The 23,181-nt window shown below is 36.2% G+C and overlaps 1 protein-coding gene across 6 annotated transcripts in view; it reads left to right on the top strand.

Annotated features, from left to right (window-relative positions):
- Nucleotides 1-23,181, top strand: part of UVRAG (UV radiation resistance associated) — a 316,651-nt gene that overhangs the window by 69,372 nt on the left and 224,098 nt on the right. For all 6 annotated transcript variants that reach the window (XM_082477829.1, XM_082477826.1, XM_082477827.1 and 3 more), the window contains one exon: nucleotides 9,926-10,011. In XM_082477829.1, coding sequence (XP_082333955.1) covers nucleotides 9,926-10,011 — 86 coding nt within the window. The remainder of the gene's footprint in view (nucleotides 1-9,925; nucleotides 10,012-23,181) is intronic.

The following is a 23,181-nucleotide window of genomic DNA, read 5'->3' as shown; positions in this document are numbered from 1 at the left end:
GAACACAGGCTGTCCTTTGATTCATCAGGTAGCCATTTTAGGAGTTGTACAAATAAATATTATATTTTTAAAAAGTTTACTCATTGAATCTGAAAAGGTGCTCAAGTTGTAGAATGAGCCATTGGTTTTTTTCCTTGTCCATTATGATTTCTTACTCTACCTAAATAAGTAGAAGAAGCTCTAGACTGTACACTGTGTAAGGGCAGAGACAGTGTCTGTCTTTGCCACTGAATTATCCCTAGTGCTTAGCACTGTGCCTGGCATGTAGTAATAATTCAGTAGATATTTGTTGACTGAGTGAATGAATGTTGTTGTAGCAGATGATTTAAAATTCTGCTGGCATATACTACTTGTTTGTCATCAGTTGTATAGTTCATTATTCAAAATTCTAGTTCATCTATGTTTAAATAGTTTCTGACCACTTCTGCATAGACATCTGCCATTTGCAAATTATTATACTTTATTTATTTTTTTATAAGTTTATTTATTTATTTATTTTTGGCTGCGTTGGGTCTTCGTTGCTGAGCGGGGGCTACTCTTTTTTTTTTTTTTAAATAAAGATATCCTGATTAATTTTACACATGGCTTTGGTGTATCATGTTTCTTTTTTTTCTTTTTTTTTTAGAGATTGGAGTTTGTTTATTTATTTATTTTATTTTTGGCTGTGTTGGGTCTTCGTTTCTGTGCGAGGGCTTTCTCTAATTGCGGCAAGCAGGGGCCACTCTTCATCGCGGTGCGCGGGCCTCTCGCTATCGCGGCCTCTCCCGTTGCGGAGCACAGGCTCCAGACGCGCAAGCTCAGTAGTTGTGGCTCACGGGCCTAGTTGCTCTGCGGCATGTGGGATCTTCCCAGACCAGGGCTCGAACCCGTGTCCCCTGCGTTGGCAGGCAGATTCTCAACCACTGCGCCACCAGGGAAGCCCCGGGGGCTACTCTTTGTTGCAGTGTGCGGGCTTCTCATTGCGGTGGCTTCTGTTGTTGTGGAGTACAGGCTCTAGGCACGTGGGCTTCAGTATTTGTGGCTCGCGGGCTCCAGACGCGCAGGCTCAGTAGTTGTGGCGCACAGGCTTAGTTGCTCCGCGGCATGTGGGATCATCCCAGACCAGGGCTCGAACCCGTGTCCCCTGCATTGGCAGGCGGATTCTTAACCACTGCGCCACCAGGGAAGCCCCCTGTTATACTTTAAATGGATCTCTTCATTTTTCTCTCCAGGTTTGCTTTCCCTTCCAGTTTTTTACATTTTTATTAACTATTTTTCCATTTATCCAGGCCTCAAATTTTGCAGTTAGTTTTGATTGATTTCTTTTATCCACTCGATTCATTCAGCTACTAGACTCTTTTGAGTCCTTTGAAATCACTCATATATATGGCTACTTTTCCATATCCATTGTCATGATCCAAGCTCACCCTGGCACCCCCATAAGGCTGGATTACTGCAGTAGTTTTCTGGCAGGCCTATGGCTCTGGTCTCTTTGTATCCACTTTGTCTTATTCACCACTGCCTGATTAATCTTCCTAAAGCATACTTTCATTATTTTTTATTCCTTTGCTTAAAGGTTGTATGGAATAACTTCTTGTCTGCTAGATGTGTCCAAATCTCTGACCTAATTTCCTTTTCTCCATCAACCTAAATTCAGTCAGTGGTATAGTACTTTTGGTTATATCTCTGCTTTTATCTTTACTTCTTTTCTCTGTCTCTCTCTTTTTTTCTTCAGAGTTTGAGCTCTCATTACCTCTAGTATGTGTGGATTTTTAGAATAGCCTCCTATTGGTTGTCTGGACATTCTGCTTCTCCTAATTTGTCATATTTGTCATTACCGAAGTAACCTTCCTTAAATGCAGCTCTGATCATTGTCCTGCACTGTCAGAAACCTTTCATGAGTCCAATAAGCATGCAGGTTGTCTCCCTTTTTAGTATGACATTCAAGGCTTTCTGTGCTCTGGCCCTCTCAACTTAGTTATATAGCTATATCTCCCACTATTTCCCCCTCCAGGGTTCCAAGTAATTTTGACATCATTGGAGCTGAACAAATTGGACCACTATTTAATCTTCTCTGAATACAGCTTATGTTTTCCTACTGTCATGCTTTGGCTAAAGGTGTTCAGTCTGTGTGGGACTTTCCTTCACTGCCATTCAGCCTTCTATGCTTCTTAATCTATCCCAAATATTGCTACCCCTGCTGCAGCCTTTGATGTTCCTTCTTCTGCTAGATGGAATCTTTACCATATTGGAACTCCTGTGGCTTTTCTTTTTAACCTTTCTTATGGCACCTTTGCAATTTTTACTTCACTTGGAACCTTAACTGGGTTATATACTTTATAGTATATTGGGTTGTATCCTTTCATAAGGATGATAGCAATTGCCTGACACTCTGTATGTATAAGATGTTCAGTAAACACTGAAATGAATAAGTATATATGTATAATGTTGTTTGCTTCATTAACAGTTATCCTGTCAAGTGGATTATTTTAGTAGAACTTTTATAGTTTTAATAAAGGATAGTCTTATGATTGTTGTAGCAGCTGAAAACTCTAAAAATGTACAGTAACATGTTTTAAAAGGTGACTCATTCAGCGATCTAGTACAGGGATAATCAAATTACAGTCCCCACATGTTTTTATATGGTCTGGGAGCTAAGAACGATTTTTACATTTGTAAAGAATTTGAAGGCAAAAACAAAGAAGAATATGCGATGGAGATGATGTGGCTTGCAAAGCCTAAAATATTTACAATCTGGCCGTTGACTGAGAAAGTTTGTTGACCACTGATCTAGAAACACACCTGATCATCTGCCTGGAATTACTCTTGCTCATTGGATATGTGAAATTATCTGTTTCCTTGAATGGTTTAATAGGCACTCACCCAGACTAGTGCCTATTCTGTTCCATTCCTTGAAAAAGAACTGTTAGGCCTGGCTTCAGAAGAATTTTGAGTGACATGTAAATCTCCTCTGGGCTCTTTGGCACTTGGCAGTATCTCACACAGATAACCAGATACAAATGAGCCATTTCTTTCCATTATGATCCTTCATCAGAGGTCTGCCGGGATCGCACATCTGGTGAAGTTAGATGTCATTCAGAGCAAGGCTCTTAGCATATTTCAAGAATGTTAATTGCTAAGTGGTCGCTGAAGCAGAAGGGTTTAATAATGTCCTTGAGTTGCCTTAAATGTACATGGACCCAGAATTTTAGACCTGAAAAAGGTCTTAGAGATCAAGTGTAGCATGGTCATTGAGAACATGAGCTGTGGAGCCAGACTGCATGGCTCTTCTACTTAATCCTCTCCGTGTCTCAGTTTCCTTACCTTTAAAGTGGGGATAATAATAGTACCTGTTTCACAGCGTTGTGTGAGTATTAAACATGTTAACCCTTCACATTAACATTGAAACGTTAATTTAACTTGGAAAACAACACTGCCTGGCATACTGGAAACGCTCATACGTGTTACTTTTGTGTTTGGCTATTATTCTTTACTATTGTGTACATTAGTAGTAGTCTCATCTCATTTTGTAGTTAAAGAAACTGAGGCTTAGAGGAGTTAAATGATTTTCTTCACTTCCGTGACAGGCAGAGTGGGTTAAGACCCAGAATCCTTGCTGTAATGTGTTGCTTTTAGTTGTACATTAGTTGTATGTTAGTAAGTGTGGATAAGTTTTTAATAAAGAAATGTTTGGCAGCTTTTTGCATAAAATAAGTATAACTAAGTGGAATGTCATTAATCATTTCTCCTGAGAATCTTAAATTTACTTCTAGTATCTTTTTGGGTTTTGTAGCTCATTTATAGGATTATCTCCTGTCTCTGTCCTTTCTTTTCAGCTGCTCTCATGATATGTAGATTATTTCATAGCCAACTCTCTCTCTTTTTTTTTAATTGAGCTGAAATCCACATAACATAAAATTAAGCTTTTTTTTTTTTTGGTTTTTTTTTGGCCGTGCTGCACGGTTTGCGGGATCTTAGTTCCCCGACCAGGGATCGAACCCGGGCCCCAGCAGTGAAAGCGCTGAGTCCTAACCACTGGACCACCAGGGGATTCCCTAAGCATTTGAAAGTGTGCAGTTCAGTGGCACTGGGTATGTTCACAATGCTGTGCAAACACTACCTCCATTAAGGTGCATGACATTTTCATCACCCCAAAAGAAAATGCCCATTAAGCATTCACTCTTCATTTTGCGCTCCCCAACCCCAAGCAAACACCAACCTGCTTTTCTCTCTATGGATTTGCCTATTGTGAGTATTTTATATAAATGTAATCATACAATATGTAATCTTTTATGTTTGGCTGCTTTCACTTAGCTTAAGTTTCTGAGGTGCATCCATATGTAGCATGTATCAGTACTTCTTTCCTTTTTATGGCTGAATGATATCGCATTGTATGAATACTCTGTACCACATTTTGTTTATCCATTCATCCACTGATTGATGTTTGAATTGTTTCTACCTTTTGGCTATTGTAAATAGTGCTGCTAGGAACATTTATGTACAAGTATTTGCTTTCAGTTCTTTTGGTTATATACCTCAGAGTGGAATTGCTAGATGATGTAGTAATTCTATGTTTAACTTTTTGAGGAATTGCCAAACTTTTTTCCACAGCTGCTGACTACTTTATGTTTCCGACAGCAATATACTAGGGTTCTTAATTTCTCCACATCCTTAACCAACACTTATGTGCTGTTTTTTGTTTTGCTTTCTTTTAATTTTGTTTATTTATTTATTTTTTTACTTTTCCTAGTGGGTATGAAGTGGTATCTCATTGTGATTTTGATTTGCATTTCCCTAATGATGTTGAGCATCTTTTCATGTGCTTATTGGCTATTTGTATATCTTTTTTGGAGAAGTGTCTCTTTAAGTCCTCTGCCCATTTTTTAATTGGGTTGTTTGTCTTTTTTGTTGTTGGGTTGTCAGAGTTCTTTATATATTCTGAATATTAGACCTTTATCAGATATATGATTTGCATATATTTTGTCCCATTTTGTGGGTTGTTTTTTCACTTTCTTTATAGTGTCCTTTGATGCACAAAAGTTTAATTTTGATGAAGTCCAGTTTATGTTATTTCTTTTTTTGCTCATACTTGTGGCATCATATCTAAGAACCATTGGTAAATTGAAGGTTATACAGATGTACCCTTGTGCTTTCTTCTAATGGTTTTAGCTCTCACAATTAGGTCTTTGATCCTAATTGTAATTTTTGTATATGGTGTTAGGGATGGGTCCAACTTTTTTCTTTTGCATGTGGCCATCCAGTTGTTTCAGCATCGTTTGTTGAAAAGACTATTCTTTCTCAGTCCTGGCACCTTTGTCTAAAATCAGTTGACCATAGACATATGAGTTTATTTAGTATTCTCGGTTCTATTCCATTGATCTATATGTCTGTACTTATGCCAATACCACACTGTTTTGATTACTGCTGCTTTGTGGTAAGTATTGAATTGGGAAGTATGAGTCCTCCAACTTGGTATGTTGTGTTGATTTTCATTTATCAAACCACCCTCACGTACCTTGGGAAAATCCCACTTGTTCCTGGTGTATAAATCTTTTCTAAAAAATTATTTTTAATTGTGGTAAGATATACATAATATAAAATTCACCATCTTAACCATTTTAAGTGTACAGTGTGGTGGCATTAATGACATGCACCTTGTTGTGCAACTGTCACCACTATCCATCTCCAGAACTCTTTTCATCTTATAAAACTGAAACTCTCTACCCATTAAGCAGTTAACTCCCCATCTCCCCCTTCCCCAAGCCCCTGGCACTCACCCTTTTACTTTCTACTCTATGAATTTGACTACTCTTGGTACCTTATGTAAGTGGAATTATACAATATTTGTCCTTTTGTCTCTGGCTTATTTTACTTAACATAATGTCCTCAAGGGTCATGCATGTTATAGCAGAATTCTTTCCTTTTTAAGGCTAACTATATTCCATTGTATGAAAATACAACATTTTGTTTTTCTGTTCATCTGTTGATGAATACTCAGGTTGCTTCTACCCCTCAACTACTGTGAATAATGCTGCTATGAACATGGATGTACAAATATCTCTTTGAGTCTTTGCTTTCAGTTCTTTTGGGTATATACCCAGAAGTAGAATTGCAGGACCAGATGGTATAAGCCTTTTAGTATGCTGCTGGATTAGCTTTGCTAGTACAGTTGACCTTTGAAGGACATGTGTTTGAACTGGGCAGGTCTACTTATATGTGGATTTTTTTTTTTCAATAAATACAAACTACAGCACTATACAATCCACAGTTGGTTGAATTCATGGACGCAGAATCATGCATACCAGAACCATGGAAACAGAGAACTGACTGTAAAGTTATATATGGGGAGCTCAAGGCCAAGTGCAGACAGAGAGATGCAGGACCTGGGACACATGTCTTTATTTAGAGTCTGTGGGTAGAGTGCTTTGGGGTTCCTGGGCTAGGGCTGGATTGGTCAGTTCAAACCAAAAGAGCAGGGTTTTGGTAAGCTCCATGGAGATTTTTATCTGAGGGGTGTGTAAAGTATACAGGTGCTGGGAAGCAGGGGAGACTGTTGATCACAAGTCATAACAGAAGCTACATTTGCTTGTGACTCTGCATCCTGCTATCTAGGGTATGCACTCCATGGGGATTTTTATCTAAGGGGCGTATAAAGCATGCAGGTGCTGGGAAGCAGGGGAGACTGTTGATCACAATCATGACAGAGCTACATTTGCTTGTGACTCTGCATCCTGCTATCTAGGGCATGCATTCCATGGGGATTCTTATCTAAGGGGTGTATAAAGCATACAGGTGCTGGGAAGCAGGGGGGTGACTGTTGATCACAAGTCATAACAGAAGCTACATTTGCTTATGACTCTGCATCCTGCTATCTAGGGCATACACTTCCCTGAAAGGGGATCTCGTGTTAGTTTAAGGTCCCTGCAGGCTGCTTGGCCAAACAAAATGGATGCCAGGGCAGCAGTACCATGGAGTAGTTTGCTAAACTCTTTTACAACTTGTAGATCTGTTCAGACTTTCTGTTTCTTCTTGAGCCATTTTTGGGAGTTTCTGAGTTCCTAGGAATTTCCATTTTATCAAGGTTATCTGATTTGTTTGCATACAATTGTTCATAGTATTCTTCTATAATACTTCTTATTTCTATAAGATTGGTGATAATGTTCTCACTTTCATTCCTGATTTTAGTGATTTGAGTATTCTCTTTTTTTGTCTTGTTCAGTCTAGCATAATGTTTGTCAATTTTATTGCTCTTTTCAAAGGACTAACTTGTTTTTTTTGATTTTTTTGTATTGTTCTATATTCTCTATTTCATGGATATCTGCCCTAATCTTTATTATTTATTTCCTTCTTGCTTTGGGTTTAGTTCTTCATTTTCTATTTCCTTAAGGTGGAAGATTAGGTTAATTGATATTGAACTCTTTCTTTTTTTTAATGTAAATGTTTACAGCTGTACTTTTCCCTCTGAGCACTTTTTCACTGTATCCCATATGTTTTGATATGTTGTATTTTTATTTTTATTCTACTCAAAGTATTTAATAATTTACCTTATGATTTGTTCTTTGACCCACTGGTTGTTTAAGATTATGTTATTTACTTTGTAGTTTGTGAATTTTCCAAGTTTCCTTCTGTTACTGATTTTTAGTTTCATTCCATTGTGATCAGAAAAGATACTTTGTATGATTTCAGTTTTTAGAAATGTATTGAGATTTGTTTTGTGGCTGAACATATGGTCTATCCTGGAGAATGTTCCATGTGCACTTGAGAAGAATATGTATATGGTTGTTGTTGGTTGGAGCATTCTGTATACATCTGTTAGGTCTAGTTGATTTATAGTATTTTTCGTGTCTTCTGTTTCGTTGTTTATCTTTCTTATGGTTGTGCTACACATTGTTAAAAGTGGGATGTTGCCTTCAGCTATTTCCCATTTTAGTTTTTGCAGTTTTGGCTTCATATGTTTTGTTATATGTTGCTAGGTACATATACGTTTATAATCATTTGTATCTTCTTGACCTTTTAAAAATTATATAATATCCTTTTTTGTCTCTTCTAACATTTTTTTTTTTGTCTTAATGTCTATTTGTCTGATATTAGTATACCCATTCCAGCTTTCTTTTGGTTACTGCTTACATGGAATATCTTTCCATCCTTCCATTTTCAACCTATTTGTGTTTTTGGTTCTAAAGTGCATCTCTTGTAGACAGTATATAGTGGGTTGTTAAAAAGAAAATCCATTCTTCCAATCTCTGCCTTTTAATTGTAGTGTTTAATTCATTTACACTTAATGTAATTACAGATGGAAGGACTTCTGCCACTTTTCGATTTTTTTTCTTATATCTTTTTTGTTCCTCAATTCCTCCGTTACTACTTTCTTTTGTGTTAGTTATTTCTCACATTTTGATTCCTTTCTCATTTCTTTTACTGTATATCTTTTAGTTATTTTCTTAGTGGCTGCCCCAAGAATTACAATTAACATCTTAATTTATAACAGTCTAGTTCAAATTAATACCAACTTAGTTTTAATATTATACAAAACTTTTCTTCCATATAGCTTTGTTCCCCCATTTTTATGTTGTTGTCATCACAAGTTACATCTTTATAATTGTGTGCCCATCAAAATAAGCTTATAATGATTGCTTCATTTATTTGCTAATTGATTGATATTAAATGCTAAGCCCACCTTACATTCTTAGAATAAATTCAGTCAATAACGATGTGTTACTATTTTATCCTTATAACATATTGCTGGTCCAACTTGCTAATATTTTGCTAAGGATTTTTGTGTCTATATTCGTGAGGGATATTGGTCTATAATTGTGTTTGTGTGTGTGTGTGTGTGAGATAAGTTTTGGTATCAGTAATGCTGGTCTTATGAATTGGAAATTGTTCCCGTACCCTCTGTTTTATGAAGGAGTTTGCGTTAAATTGATGATATTTCTTAAATGTTTGATATAATTCAGTGAACCCATCTGGACCTAGACTTTTTTTGTGGAAAGATTTTCAATTACTTATTCACTTAAAAAATAGAGTTATTCAGATATTGTTGTTTTATTGTTAATCAGTTTTGTCATGTGTTTTTTCAAGGATTCATCTAAGTTGTTAAATTTGTTGGCACAAAGTTGTTTATAATACTCTCCTAATAACCTTTTAATGTCTGCAACAATGTAACTTATAGAAAATGCTTATACTAGCATTATAGCAAACATTTATAGAGTGCTTATCACATACCATTGACTTTACAAATATCAGCTCTTTTCATTCCCACAACAATTTGTGAGGTAGATAATATTACCATCTCCATGTTATAGATGAAGAAACCAAAGTTAAACTAAAAGAAGTTAGGTGCCTTGTTCCAGATTACAGAGCTGGTGTATTAAGGGCTTAAACTGTAATCCAGGTGGTCTGGGTCCAGAGTCCTTTTTTCTTAACTACTATTTACTTTGCCTTTCTGAAATGCCAGATAGCTGTTCTGTTCTTCCTATGGAATTGTGCTGTGTTCTCTCTAGAAACCATCCTTGCTGCCACCACCTTTACACCACTGAGTGGAAATGTTTCTGGTATTCCTAATTAAAACTTGGAATGCCTTTTCCCCCATGAAAACATTACATATGATGGCTAGGCATACTTGAAATATTATTGTTAATACTCTTCTTCAGCCACATAATATGTTAAAAAGACTTCTGGGGTTTCACTGGGAAGTTCACCAAAAGTTATAATGTGAAACATTGTTTCTGTGGGAAAATGTTAGAAGAAATTTATTTTAAATTCACTTGCCTGTAAGGTTAAACTTCAATTATATGAAAGTGTTTCTTAACTTTTTTCTAATTTCTTAATGATTTGAATTTACTGAGTTGTTATTGAATCATAATTTTAAAAATACAAACATCACGATTAATTTGGACACATATTTTGTTTTACTTTGATTAATTTGTTAATTAATGTCTTTTAGGGTTATTCAAATGCTCAGAAGAGTATTCTTCTTCAGGTGGATCAGAACTGTGTTCGCAATTCTTACGATGTCTTCTCTTTGCTGCGGTAAGAAACTTCTTAGAGTCCTCTTGCATTTTGTCAAGAATCTTCCTCATCCTGAGTTTGTGACATTTCGATGTGAGGAAATGTATGGAATCTTTGAAAGCTGTTACTCAGACTTAGCATTTTTTAGTGAGAGCTTCATAAATGTTGTAGCTACAGTGATTTATCTCTTTTACAAAGCCTTTGGAAAGCCATTTTTTTCCTCTGGACAGTGGGAGAGAGTGATTGGAAGCCAGTGATCTTAAAACAGGGACATGAGCTGTTTCCAGTCTTCTGCACAATAAAGAGCAACAACCAGAGGTACAAAATTTAGACTTATCAAAACTTTAACAACTATGGCATTACTAGAAAACCCCTTCAGTAGCCCCAGACATAGCTTAGAGTTTTGATCTGCTGTTCATCTTAAAAGAATCATATTTGGCAAGGCAAAGGAGCTCTGCGTGAATCTCATGTGCTCAGAGACTTAACTGCCTCAGCTCTATATTTTCATAATGTCTGGGCTTAATTTTGAAAGATTTTTAAATTTGGTTTTAATTTTCAATGTGGTAGATCATCAAGGACGTTTCCCCAGGAGGCAGGCTACCAAAATAAATGCAATTAAAAAAAAAAGTTAAGAGTGACACTCAACCTGTGTTCACCCTACTCAGACAGATGGTTCATTGAAATTCGATTTTGACAGTATTTCCTAATGTTTACATAACACATCATAAATTCCAGACCATTAGACATTCTCTATATATCTACTAGAGGAAGAGTCCAGAAGGATGATTGGACTCTTATCCAACTGGATGATTGTTTATTTTTTAAACATTATGAAATGGGCTTTTCCTTTGCAAATCTTGAATCTTACTGTACATAATGGTAGAGAGTTTGCTGACATGGACTATGTAAAATGCTCTTAAGAGACAATGATTTCAACTAAAGTAACCACACACATTTGACGACTTTTGATTCTTACCTGAGAGGTACTTTCACTTTGACTTCTTAGGATATGTGCCAGAATGGACAGAATTTAGTAATTGGATGGTAGAGATAGATAGAAAGCAGGAGGTGTCTATTATATAACTCTTAGTTTTGAGCCTATTCAGTTTGGGACTACATTGAGTTTTAAGTATTGAAAAGAGGAATGTACAGAAATAGTTTGAAATGCGAGGAAGAGACTAATATTTCTTGGCTTGTTTTGCTCAGTAAAATGAGAGTATAGATACTATAATTTTTAAAGATATTTTCCAAGTATGAGATTGTGTGATCTCATTAGAGAAATCAGTGGAATTAAAAGAAAAGGGAATACAGAGTCAGTGAGAAGAGGAGGAGTTAGGAAAGGTGGCATCATAGAATCTGAGAGATTAGAGATTTAAGGAATATTGAAGGCTCTGTACTGTAGTGATACAGGAGAATAGGAGCTGAAGAAAGACTGTAGGCTCTTGGGAATCAACTTGATATAATGGAGAATGCTTTGATTGACCTGACTCTGACTTTAATTATCCTTGATTTATCCTAATTCATTTAACCTCTCTAATTGTTCCAAAATGTGGAAGCAGTGATGTTTCAAATTTGTTTAATTTATAAGCATTTTCACATCTGTTATCTTATTCTCCTAGAAGTTTTTTGTGTTCATAAATCAGGGATCAGCTTTTGTCTTCCATGTAGAAGCTGAGGCCAAGGAGCGTTAAATGATTTACTTATCTTAGGGGGCGCATAGCAAGTAGAGCCAGATTGGAGATTGGTATGAAGGTTTTATGACAAGCAAATTTTGCAAACCCTTTTCACACTCTCACTTACCTTCCTAGACTGTTGGTTGTTAGGGGCACATAGCATAATGATGGAGAAAATTTCTGAAAATCGTGGAACCCTCCATAAATGCAAAATCATCAGGTTAGTTTGGTAGTGGCTTCATTATTGAACACTGGTTTTGCAATGAACCGTCTCTTGGGGGTTTCACTTCTAGCGTGCCTTCTAGATTCCTCAGGTGTGTCGGCCGTTTGAATTGCCTTACTAGGAGTGGCCTGCTCATCACCGTCGTGTAAATCATTTATAGCTGGTAACACAGATAAACTTTTTCTGAACCAGATCAAGTGTCTATTTTTCAAGTAAATTATCTGAACTCAGAGAGTTACTCTGGAGCTAGAAACTTTAAATTGTACTTGTCAAAGTTAATGAGTAAAATGGAACTTTCTCTGGTAATTCAGGCAGTTCAGAGTAACCGTCATGTATCTGCGCAAGCAAAAGTTTTTCTTTTCCCACAGTTCTTACCATGATATATATAAAGTGATTGCTGAGAAACTTAATTTTGTGCCGATCAATTTTGTTTATAGTTTCCTGTTCTTAACTCAGGCAACATTGTTCCTGGATGCAGTAATTTTTAAAAATATACCTTTTCCTTTCCTGATGATTTCTTGTTCTTTTAATTTATTTTATTTTTTTCATAAATTTATTTATTGATTTATATATATACTTTTATTTTTGTCTGCACTGGGTCTTCGTTGCTGCGTGCAAGCTTTCTCTAGTTGCGGCAGGCGGGGGCTACTCTTTGTTGTGGTGCGTGGGCTTCTCATTGCGGTAGCTTATCTTGTTGAGGAGCATGGGCTCTAGGTGCGTGGGCTTGAGTAGTTTTGGCATGCAGGCTCAGTAGTTGTGGCTCGTGGGCTCTAGAGTGCAGGCTCAGTAGTTGTGGCACACGGGCTTAGTTGCTCTGCGGCATGTGGGATCTTTCCGGACTAGGGCTTGAACCCGTGTCCCCTGCATTGGCAGGCGGATTCTTAACCACTGTGCCACCAGGGAAGTCCTCTTGGTTTTTTTTTTAATTGTTACTCCTCCCACCCTCCCTCCCTCCCTCCCTCTCTCTCTCTCTCTCTCCTTCCCTCGTTGGGTCTTCAGTGCTGCGCGTGGGCTTTCTCTAGTTGTGGCGAGCGGGGGCTACTCTTCGTTGCGGTGCACGGGCTTCTTATTGTGGTGGCTTCTCTTGTTGGGGAGCACGGGCTCTAGGCGCACGGGCTTCAGTAGTTGCGGCACATGGGCTCAGTAGTTGTGGCTCGCGGGCTCTAGAGCGCGGGCTCAGTAGTTGTGGCACATGGGCTTAGTTGCTCCGCGGCATGTGGAATCTTCCTGGACCAGGGCTCGAACCCATGTCCCCTGCATTGGCAGGCAGATTCTTAACCACTGCACCACCAGGGAAGTCCTAAATTGTTACTTCTTGATCTGTAATTTTATGTGAAAACACACAGAGTCTGAATTCTTTAATATTACTTACTCCACAAAATTCTCAGTGCTGTTTGGAGGCAGGATTAGAAGCCAGGTCTCCTGTGAATAACTCTTCCTGTGTTTTCGTTCCACTAGTGTGCATCTCTACCCTCTACCTTTTTATGTGTAAATGTCACACAAAAAATAGGAAATTTTGACTAAGTAAAGGCTGTTTTTGGAGCACCTGAGACCCTGGCATTATAGCCCCTTCAGATGGATGCATTGTACCATTTTGTAGGAAAACAATGACCTGAGGTTTTATTCTTTTGCCAGTAGTTAGGAATTTAGACCAATTCCAATGTTGCCAAAGTAAGAGCAGCTCTTTCCAAGTTTACATTCGGTATGTGTGATGGTAACTGAATTTTTGCTTCTTAACCCTTGTAAATCTCTGGATTAAGCATTATTTTTCATGTAAGCAGACATTTACTTAGGAGACACTTCACTCATTGTCACATTTGATACTTTAGGATGTTCACCACAAGGTGTCAATGTTGCTGTTTAACTGGCATTTGAAATTTCATTTATTTTACAGTTTTGAAATGAGAAACGTAGGGTTATGAATCATAAGTGAGCCTTTAATTTAGAAGTTAACTTTTCTTCTCTTTATTGTTATTCTTTCTAGGTTAAGGAGTTTCTAGACTTTCTAAATAGGTTTCTCTTTTTGGGTCTGTTTTTTTTGTTGTTGTTTTGTTTCTTTTAATTGTGTTCATGAGAGGGAGGCGTTGAAAGATTATAAAGAGAGGAGGAGTGACAGGCTCAGGTGTGTGATTTCGAATGCTATCCATGGTGACAGTGTGGAAGAGACCTGAGGGACGAGACTGGAAGCAAGGAGATTCCTGTAAATCCTACCTGTCCTCTGGAATTGAAAGATTATTTTTAGTGTTTAAAAATTTTTTTGTTTTGTTTTGTTTTTGTTTTTTCCTTTCATACTTTCTCAAAAAGGTAGCTCTATGGTAGTGAAATAAATGAGACTAATTCTGTTTTCTTTGAATATAGTTTTTATTCTTTATTTTCCCTCTTTTTTGGCATGTCCTACTTTTGCCAGTTTAATAAGTGGAGATATGGTGGAGGAACCATGGGCTTTGGCCCTCCATCCAGGTTCCAGTCCTAAACTGCCGTATGCCCGTAAATGGATGCAAAACTATGGGCAAGTTACTTAACTTTGGTATGCCTCAAACTGCTCTTGTAAAATGGGGGTAATATTTGTCTCATAGGAATTATTATGAGAATTAATAAGGTAAAGTAATTGAAAGATTGTAGGACAGTTACTGACACATAGTAGACATTCAATAAATAATAGTTTTCATTTTCCCCTTTACGTCTTCCATCTTGGAATTAGCTTTTTTCTCTATGCCCGTGTTCCTTTTTTATATTACCACTAGGTTTTCCAATTTTAAGCATAATTTCCCTTTCCGTCTTGCCATTCTAATGCCGATACCTCTGTTTTTTAGAATTACTTTTGTTAATCCTATAACAATCATGATAAAAGTTGTTTAACATGTGCATGTCTTGTCTTCCCTGATGGCATTGAAAACTACTTGAAGGGAGGGATTATTTCATATGGCTATATTTTCTCCTCTCTATATTACTGACAATTCTCAGTTATGTTGGAGTTACTGTGGATTCTGTTGTGATCCTAGAGCCCTAGGTCCTGTGGATCCTGCATTACTCTTTCTCCCTAGGACTGTCTTTCATAACCACCATGTCCACATATTAATAACTCTCAAATCTATGTCTCTAGTTCCTACTTCTCTTTTGGTGTTCTGATCTGTAGTTTCCAATGACCATTAGACATTTATACTATCATGTTCTGTGGGAACCTCAACCCTAACATGTCTGGAGCTCCATACATTGGCTTAATCCTCCTCTTCCTTTTCTTTTCCCTGGTTTCTCTAGTAGTATCATCATCTCAGGCAGCTAGTGAGCATAGCCTTCTTTGTTCTCACCTCTGTTTTCCTGGACTATTTCCTGACCTCCTAACTAGTCTTCCTACTTCCAGTTTTTCTTTCATGCAGTTAATAGGTATTATTTATTGAGCACTTCCTTTGTGCCAGGAACTATTCTAAGTGCTTTACGTGAATTGATTCTTTTAATTCTTACAACAGCCCATGTGGTAAGAACTGTTTATTCATATTTACGGAGGAGGAAATAGAGGCACAAAGCAGTTGAGTAGCTTATCCAAGGTCATATAGCTAGTTCATGTTAGCCTGTATTTAAACCCAGTTTAGCTCCTGAGCCCATGTTCTTAACCAGTATGTGTTACTACTTTATTATTTTTCACACTGCTTTAGTACAATTCATCTGCCACATTGCTGCCAGAGTGACCAAAGATACATCAGTTTTGTCACTCATTGGGCTTAGAAATCTTTGAGCCATCACATACAGGATAAAGTCCATACTTCTTAATTTGCTATTCACTCTAAACACTAGCTCTAAACAGTGTAGGGACTAGTGTTCTTATTTCAAGTCCTCCTGCCACTGCCCGTGCAGTTAGTAGCTAGCATTTACCGAGCACGTAATGCTGTTGTAATTACTTCTTCATTGTCTGGTTCGCTCTCCTCTCAGCATCCCCAAACTGAGAGCTCCTTTAGGCAAGAATCCTCTTTTTACTGATGTTTGTATTAGTCCTATGATGCTGCATATCAAATATATTAAGCAGGTAATAAATGCTGTTTTGATTGATCAAATCAAACTATTCTTCAAGTTACAGAGAACTGGGTTTTATTTTTCCGATTTCTGGTTTGCACCTGGTAAAATGAGAGTTGTAAAAAATTTCTCGACCATTATGGAAAAAGTGTTGAAAATATAATCAGATCCATAAACCTTCAGCTGCCTCTTTTCTTTCTGCCACTGCCCTCCATATAATGTCTGGTGGGATTTCAGGATTTTGTGACTTATAATCTTACTCCTTATATAGATTTTTTTCTGGAAGGTCTTTATCTGGCTGTGTGGAGGCAGATTGTTGCCCTGTCCCCACCCCCGACTTTGACAGAAAATACTTTCTCCTATAAAATTCCAGTTATAAAAGGGAGATGCTCATATCAAATAAATTGTTCTTGCAGTAATGTTTAGAAAACAGAGAGGATGACATGTAAAAGGGCATAACTGTTTATAATCTTTAAATTTTGAACGTGATAACCAACTTTTGGTTTGCAGGGAGGGTTTTTCCCCCTCTCCCCTCCTAATGATCTCTCCCTAAGAGGTAACTGCAAGTATAGAGAATATAACTTAAGAACCCAGCCGTAAGCAAAAGTTGTCACAAAATTTATGTACTAAGACTCATATATGTTTCTATTCTTGGTAGAGGCTAAGCTCCTACCCAGTGTCTGTGTGCTCATTTTTGATAAATTAGGGGAATTAAGAGGATTACTATTAAGGTAGACACACTGACAGCAAGGAGAAACAAAATCTGATAGTTTGCTCTGTTTGTGCTTTACTCTGTGATTCTGGAATATAACTGAGTGGTAAATCATATTAGCTACTGTCCTATCTTTATACTTACAGTGTTTGGATTTGTAAATAGTCCTCTGTCACTACTTCATGTAAAAGGAGGGCAGAGAGAAATAGACCAGCTGTAAAGAGAGACAGACTAGGTTAAAAAGTGTAGCTAGCATACCTCTTCTGTGTGTGAGCATTCAGTCCTTTACCCAAGTACCTCTCCATATTGTAGTTCATAACTGAAGTTAATAATGAGAATTATTAAGTCCACTGTGTTAGTTTTCACTAATGCTCTCTCCATTTAACAGACGAGGACACTGAGGATTAGAAGGGTGAAAAGACTTGTCTAGCACCATAAATAAGTGTTAAAGCAGGTTTGGATAAAGAATGCATGTGCATGTGCTTTCTTCCATTATGCCATGTTGATACCAAATCATCAGTGGAATATAAAGTTGTCATTGTTAAGGTCTGTGTAAGAAAGCAGGGACATGTGACAAGTTTTAGAAAGGTTTTTAATCAAAATTAAAAATGAAAAAGTTTAGTTATTTAATGTAAATTTTAGTTAAACAAAATTGATATTTATGTATAATAGCACATTTTATTTTTATTAATCTTTCTCTATACATACACATACACATATATGTACACATACACATATATGTACACATACACAGAAAGACACATATATACTTACAAAAATAGAATTTTAACAAAGTACTGGAGTAATTTTAGGTGGAGTTTTTTTTCCCCTTTCTTTTTACTTTTTGGCTTGTCTACTTCCTTAAACCCTTCTCCCTCACTACCAAAACCACCAGTTATAGACTGAATGTTTGTGGTCCCTCCCACCCCAAATTCATACATTGAAACCTAATCCCCAATGTGATGGCATTTGGAGGTGGGGCCTTTGGGAGATGATTAGATCATGAGGGCCGAGCCCTCATGAATGGGATTAGTGCCCTTATAAAAGAGGCCCCAGGGAGACCCTGTCCCTTTCTCCATGTGACGTTATAGTGAAAAGATGGATGTCTGTGAACCAGGAAGCAGGCTCTCACCAGATACCAATGATGCTGGTGCCTTGATCTTAGACTTCCCAGCCTCCAGAACTGTGAGAAATAAATTTCTGTTTATAAGCCACCCTGTCTATGATATTTTGTTATAGCAGCCTGAACTGAATAAGATACCATCCAAACACGGAACACATGTTCACATGACCCCAGTCACCCATGTACCCATGTTAGCAATCTGTTGTATATATATTCATATTTTCTCCTATGATCTCTGTGTATATGTTATAGATATCACTGTATGCATATTTATGTACATATGTTAGGAGTTTTAATTGCTATTTTACAAAATTGGAGTGGATATTATATACATGACTCTACATCTTGTTTTTCTTGTTTAACATTCCATGTACAAATCTCTTCAGTTCACTGTTTTAATGATTTCATAATAGCCCATGGTGAGGGTGTACTATGTTTTTCAATCATTACCCTGTTGATAGACATTTAATATTTACTCTGGCTCTGGTTTTTTTATTTGTTTGTTTTGCCATTATGCACAATACTGCAGTAAATATCTATATATGTATATATCCTTATATTTATGATGTTTTTGTTTCTGTGTATTAAATTTCCAGGAGTAGGATTTCTGAGTCAAAGGGCATGTATAGTTTTAATTTTAAGAAATAACATACTGTTTTCCCAAAGAGTGCAAATAATATGTGACATTACTCTTTACCCTGAATCCCTGCTGGCAGTGGGTATCATCATCTTTTTTTGGGATTTTTATTAATTTGATGAGTATAACACCTCAGTGTTACTTTAATTTTTATTAGCTTCAGTACTAGTGCTTAGTCTGAGCTACAAGTGAAAGTGAACATCTTTTCTTGAGTTTGTTAGCCATTCAGTGTATCCTTCTGTGAATTTGCCTATTCATATACTTTACCTATCTTTTTAATTGAGTTGCTTGCATTTTTTTCATAAAATTTTAAGAGTCCTTGGTATTTTTTCCAAATATGTCAGTTATGTATTGACTTAGTATACCTTATACAAAAAGTTTTTATTTGCCATATCATATAATTCTGGTTTTTCTTTGATATCTTCTGGACACTCTGTCTTGGTTTAAGAAGTCTCTCTTATACCTTAGTTCCACCTATATTTTCTAAGTTTTCTTTTGAGATTTATATTATTTTACTTTTAAAATTAAATCTCTAATACAATTAGGAATTATTCTTAAATATATTGTTTAGATATTCCATATATTGTGAGATATAAATTAATTTTCTTCATAGATGAATATCCAGTTGTGCCAGTAACTTCCTTTTCTCACTGAATTTAAATACCACCTTTGTCTTATATTAAAAGCTTATATATGCTGGTATCCATTTCTGGATTCTCTTTTCGTTCTGATCATTTTGTGTAGTCCTTCGACAATTTCAGATTAATTTAATTACAGTGTTTTTTTGGTATGTTCTGATACCAAGTGGGGTAAGTCCCCTTCTTGCTACTATTCTTTTTCATACTATTTTTGGCTAGTCTCAGAACTTTATTCTTCCATGTGAACTTTAAGGTTATTTTATCCTATTCTTTAAAAAAAAAAAGTTTATTGGAATTCTAACGGGAATTTTTATATTCACTGACTTTTTAATATTTGGAGAGAGTTGTCATTTTTATATTAGTATTCCAATCCAAGACATGCTATGTCTTATATTTGTTCAAATTTTATTTCATTCCTTTGGTAAGATTTTATAGTTCTCTTCATATGGTCATGTGCTTTTCCATTAAATTTGTTCTTATAGTTTTTACACTATTTTTTATAAAATATGTTTTCCATTTCCATTCCTGTGTGCTTATTACTGTTATAGGGAAAAGCTGTAATTTTAAGAAAGTTATATTCAGTGACTATATCAAATTATTTTTTCTTGTTTTTTAAGGAGAGGTCTCTGATTTTCTTGGCATACACTCATTATTATCAATTAAAAGATAGGTTTATCCGTTCTTTTCCAATGTTTATACTGTTTTCTAGTCTCTAGTACATTTACTAAACCTTCTAGAACTTTAAAAATAATGTTGAAAAGTAATGGGCATAGTGAACATTTTAGTCCAGTTATTATTTTAATTAAATATTTTGCTGTTCAGGATATTTTCTGTTAATTTTGGAAAATATTTTAGATAGTTCTTCCTATTAACTTTTTTTAGCAATAGATGCTGAATTTTTTGAAATGCCTTTCCACATTTATTAACATTATATGTTTTTTTCCTTTAATTTATAGTTGCAATAAGGTATGTAGATTTTTTGATACTGCATTACTAATTAGTTATAGATTATTCTTTTGATCATTACTACAAGTGAGATTGGTGTATAGTATTTGTTGTTTTTGGGGAGAGGAGAGGAAGGCAGAGTAGATAAACATCTTTCCTAAGATCTTAAAATTGAATTGGGAAACTTTTCATCTTTTTCTGTGACCCTACTCTGTAAAATGATAATAATAGCATATACCTCATTGGGTTGTTGGGAGGATTAAGTGAATTAATATGAAGTGCTTAGTACAGTGCCGGAATATAGTTAATGATATATTTGTTAGCTATTAGCATCATAATCAACTGAAACATATTAAATAATTTTGGGAATTTTTAATTCTTTAAAGGTTTGTTAGAGAATTTAGCTATTAAATCATCTAGTTCATGTGACTTTTATGATAAATCTGACTCTCATACCTTTAGTGCTATTTGCTCTATTTTATCCTACTTCTCCGTGGTTTATTCTTGATACTTTATTTTTTGCTTGGAAACCATTTACTTCCTCTGGATTTTTAAATTTATTGCTGAAACAGTGCATGTAGTTTTATTTTATAATTCTTTTAATCATTTCAATAATTTACAGCAAATTTTCTAATTAAGCCCAGAAACCACTCTAGTATTTCAGTTAGAAATTTTGTCATATTATGAGCTCTTCCTGGACAGGATGCTTTCTAATGCTGCAGTTGTAATGCTTTTTTGAGTGTGAACTAAAACAAAATATTTGATATGCTTTTTGCCTTTAAAATATTTCTCAGAATGAGAATGGAGAATATAAACTACATAAGTGTAGGGAATTTAGAGCTCTAGTTTATAGTTTTGTCCCCAGCATATATAGCACCAACCTAACTCAGAGTAGATACTCAGTAAATATTTGTTAATTGAATGAATGGTAAATTAATAAGTGAATGGATGAAATACAATCCAGTTGGATAATCACTGAATAATAGGTAGGTTTTTGGAGGCTTCATCACCCGGGCTTCGGGATATTTCCTTGTGGTTTGGAACATGCCATTTTTTAAATGGTAGTTTTTAATCACCTTTTCTAAGATAATTAATACTAACTTTGGATATGTTCTCCCGCAATTATGGTATATATTTACTCTAAAATATCTGAGTACTTCATTTTAGACAAAGCGCTTGCTAATGAAAGTCACGTAAAGGCGTTGTATGGTAAATTAACTCTAGTTCATTAAATGAGTTAACCAGTAGTTGTGAGTTACTGATAAGTCTCATGGTCTTTAAGTAGGACCTTTTGTAGGCTTTTCATGCTGCTAAGTCCATTTTCTCTAGTGGACTGAATGTTCAACAGGGGTAGCAACATAGTGGGTAAAATAAATGAGCCCTCCCCAAAATAATGTTCAGAACTTCTGGCTTGGAGCAATAGTCAGTTTTCAAATGATGTTGGAATGGTGAGAGAGGTGTATAAAATCAGTAGAGAGAGGTAAAGAGCATCTTTTGAGGGCAGTTAAATATATGAGTAGTCTTCTGCCCCAAGAGATGTTCTCTGTCCCTGCCCCTGTCCTTCAGTTCTGGCTTGATTTCACAGGGTTACTTTACTAAGACTGCTTTGTTTAAGATGTCACTGCAAATTAAAGCTTTACCATTACACCCCTCATAGCTGCCTTGTAACTTCTACATTCCCACTGGTGCCAGGCATGTTCCAAGGCAGCTTTCCAAGGTTTAGTGATTTCACCCTGATGTGTCTGCCAATAAAAACAAACAGTTACCATTAAACACCTACCCCACCCATAATTTGATTTTTACATGCTGTTTTATTAAGAGAACTTAGAGATTTTAGGAGAATTAATACATTATGCTCATCAGGATATCACCTGGCCCTTGAAGTAACTTTTATTCTAAAAGGTGGGATGCTTTACCTTTGAAGAGAATCTGAGACGCGGCATGTTTATCTGTTGAGGAGAGTGGATATTGTAATAACCTCGTTCTTACAATTGATTCTTTATGACTGGGAGTACTCTATTAACATGAGGAGCAAGATTCTAACTTTAGGGACTTATATTCTAGTAGGACAGATTAACAGATACAGCAAACAAGGGGTCTTATATTCACTGAGAAGTTAATAATAATTTCTAAATATTTTGTTGGTATTGTAGGAGTAAGTCAGAATCCCATTCGTTTCTATGCCTACACAGGTGGTAGGGAAAGTAAAAAGTATTTGAATCTCAAATATGAAAGGCACTTAAATGCTAAAAACTTAGCATACATATTTTTTACAATATTCACAATACTATGCTGCTATTATAGTTCTGTTTTGCTGGTAAGCGAACTACAGCTTAGAAAAGATGAGCTAGTGTGTTATTCAGAGTTCAGATCTATTTGATGGCAAGGACCTTTCCAATATATTTCTTCATCTCATGTGGAAGAATTCCTTGTGATCTTCCTTGAGGCTGCCTAACAGCTCCTATGCCCCTTCTGATAAAATTTCTTTGGTGGTACACCTGAGTGTAAATGAGCCAGGCATTTCTCAGAGAGTCTTGTGGCCCTAGCACTATGGAGACTTTCATAATAGGCTCTCCTAGAGCCTCCAAAGTACTGTGCCTCTGTGCCTCCCCATGCTGGAAGTGTTAACTAAAGCCTGTAGGTTTGCCGTTGAGGAGCGTCTCTATAACTCTATGACCACGTGGTTTCTTTTACTTCTTTTCCTTCAATATGGTGTGAGGTGAGTAGACACAGCGACTTTTCCTTAGTTGGCATTTCTGTTTCAAGCTCCCAGCCATTAAATTCTGACTCTGTAAGAAGCAGAGAGAGGTCTACTGCCATAGAGGTAAAATGACTTATGTAGTAACATTGATTTTTTGTTTTTGTTTTTGTTTTCTTTTTAAATCTCAGAGATTCTTTGATTCTAGTGACAGAGTCAGATATGAACCTTGGAGTAGAACTGGCTTTAAACAGTTTGTGGGGAGAACATCTGGAGATTTAAATTTATGAAAAATTTAGTATAAGCCAAGAAATTGACTCAACAGCTCTCAAAAAGGAGTTAAGATTATCTTATGTTGCATTAATTAAAATATAGTGCCCAGATCAAGGGAAGTAATAGTCTTCCTGGACTTTGTGTTCATTAGATCATATTTGGCATATTCTGTTTAATTTGAGTCCTAGTTTACTTCCATGAGAAAGAGCTAAGGGAGAATGCCAGGGTGATGAGGGGTTTGTAAACAGTCATATGAAAACT

This window comes from Balaenoptera physalus (assembly GCF_965194825.1).
Source record: "Balaenoptera physalus genome assembly, chromosome: 10".
NCBI classification, from domain to species: domain Eukaryota; kingdom Metazoa; phylum Chordata; class Mammalia; order Artiodactyla; family Balaenopteridae; genus Balaenoptera; species Balaenoptera physalus.
Note: the sequence above shows the minus strand (reverse complement) of the source record. Positions and strands in the feature narration are given on the sequence as shown.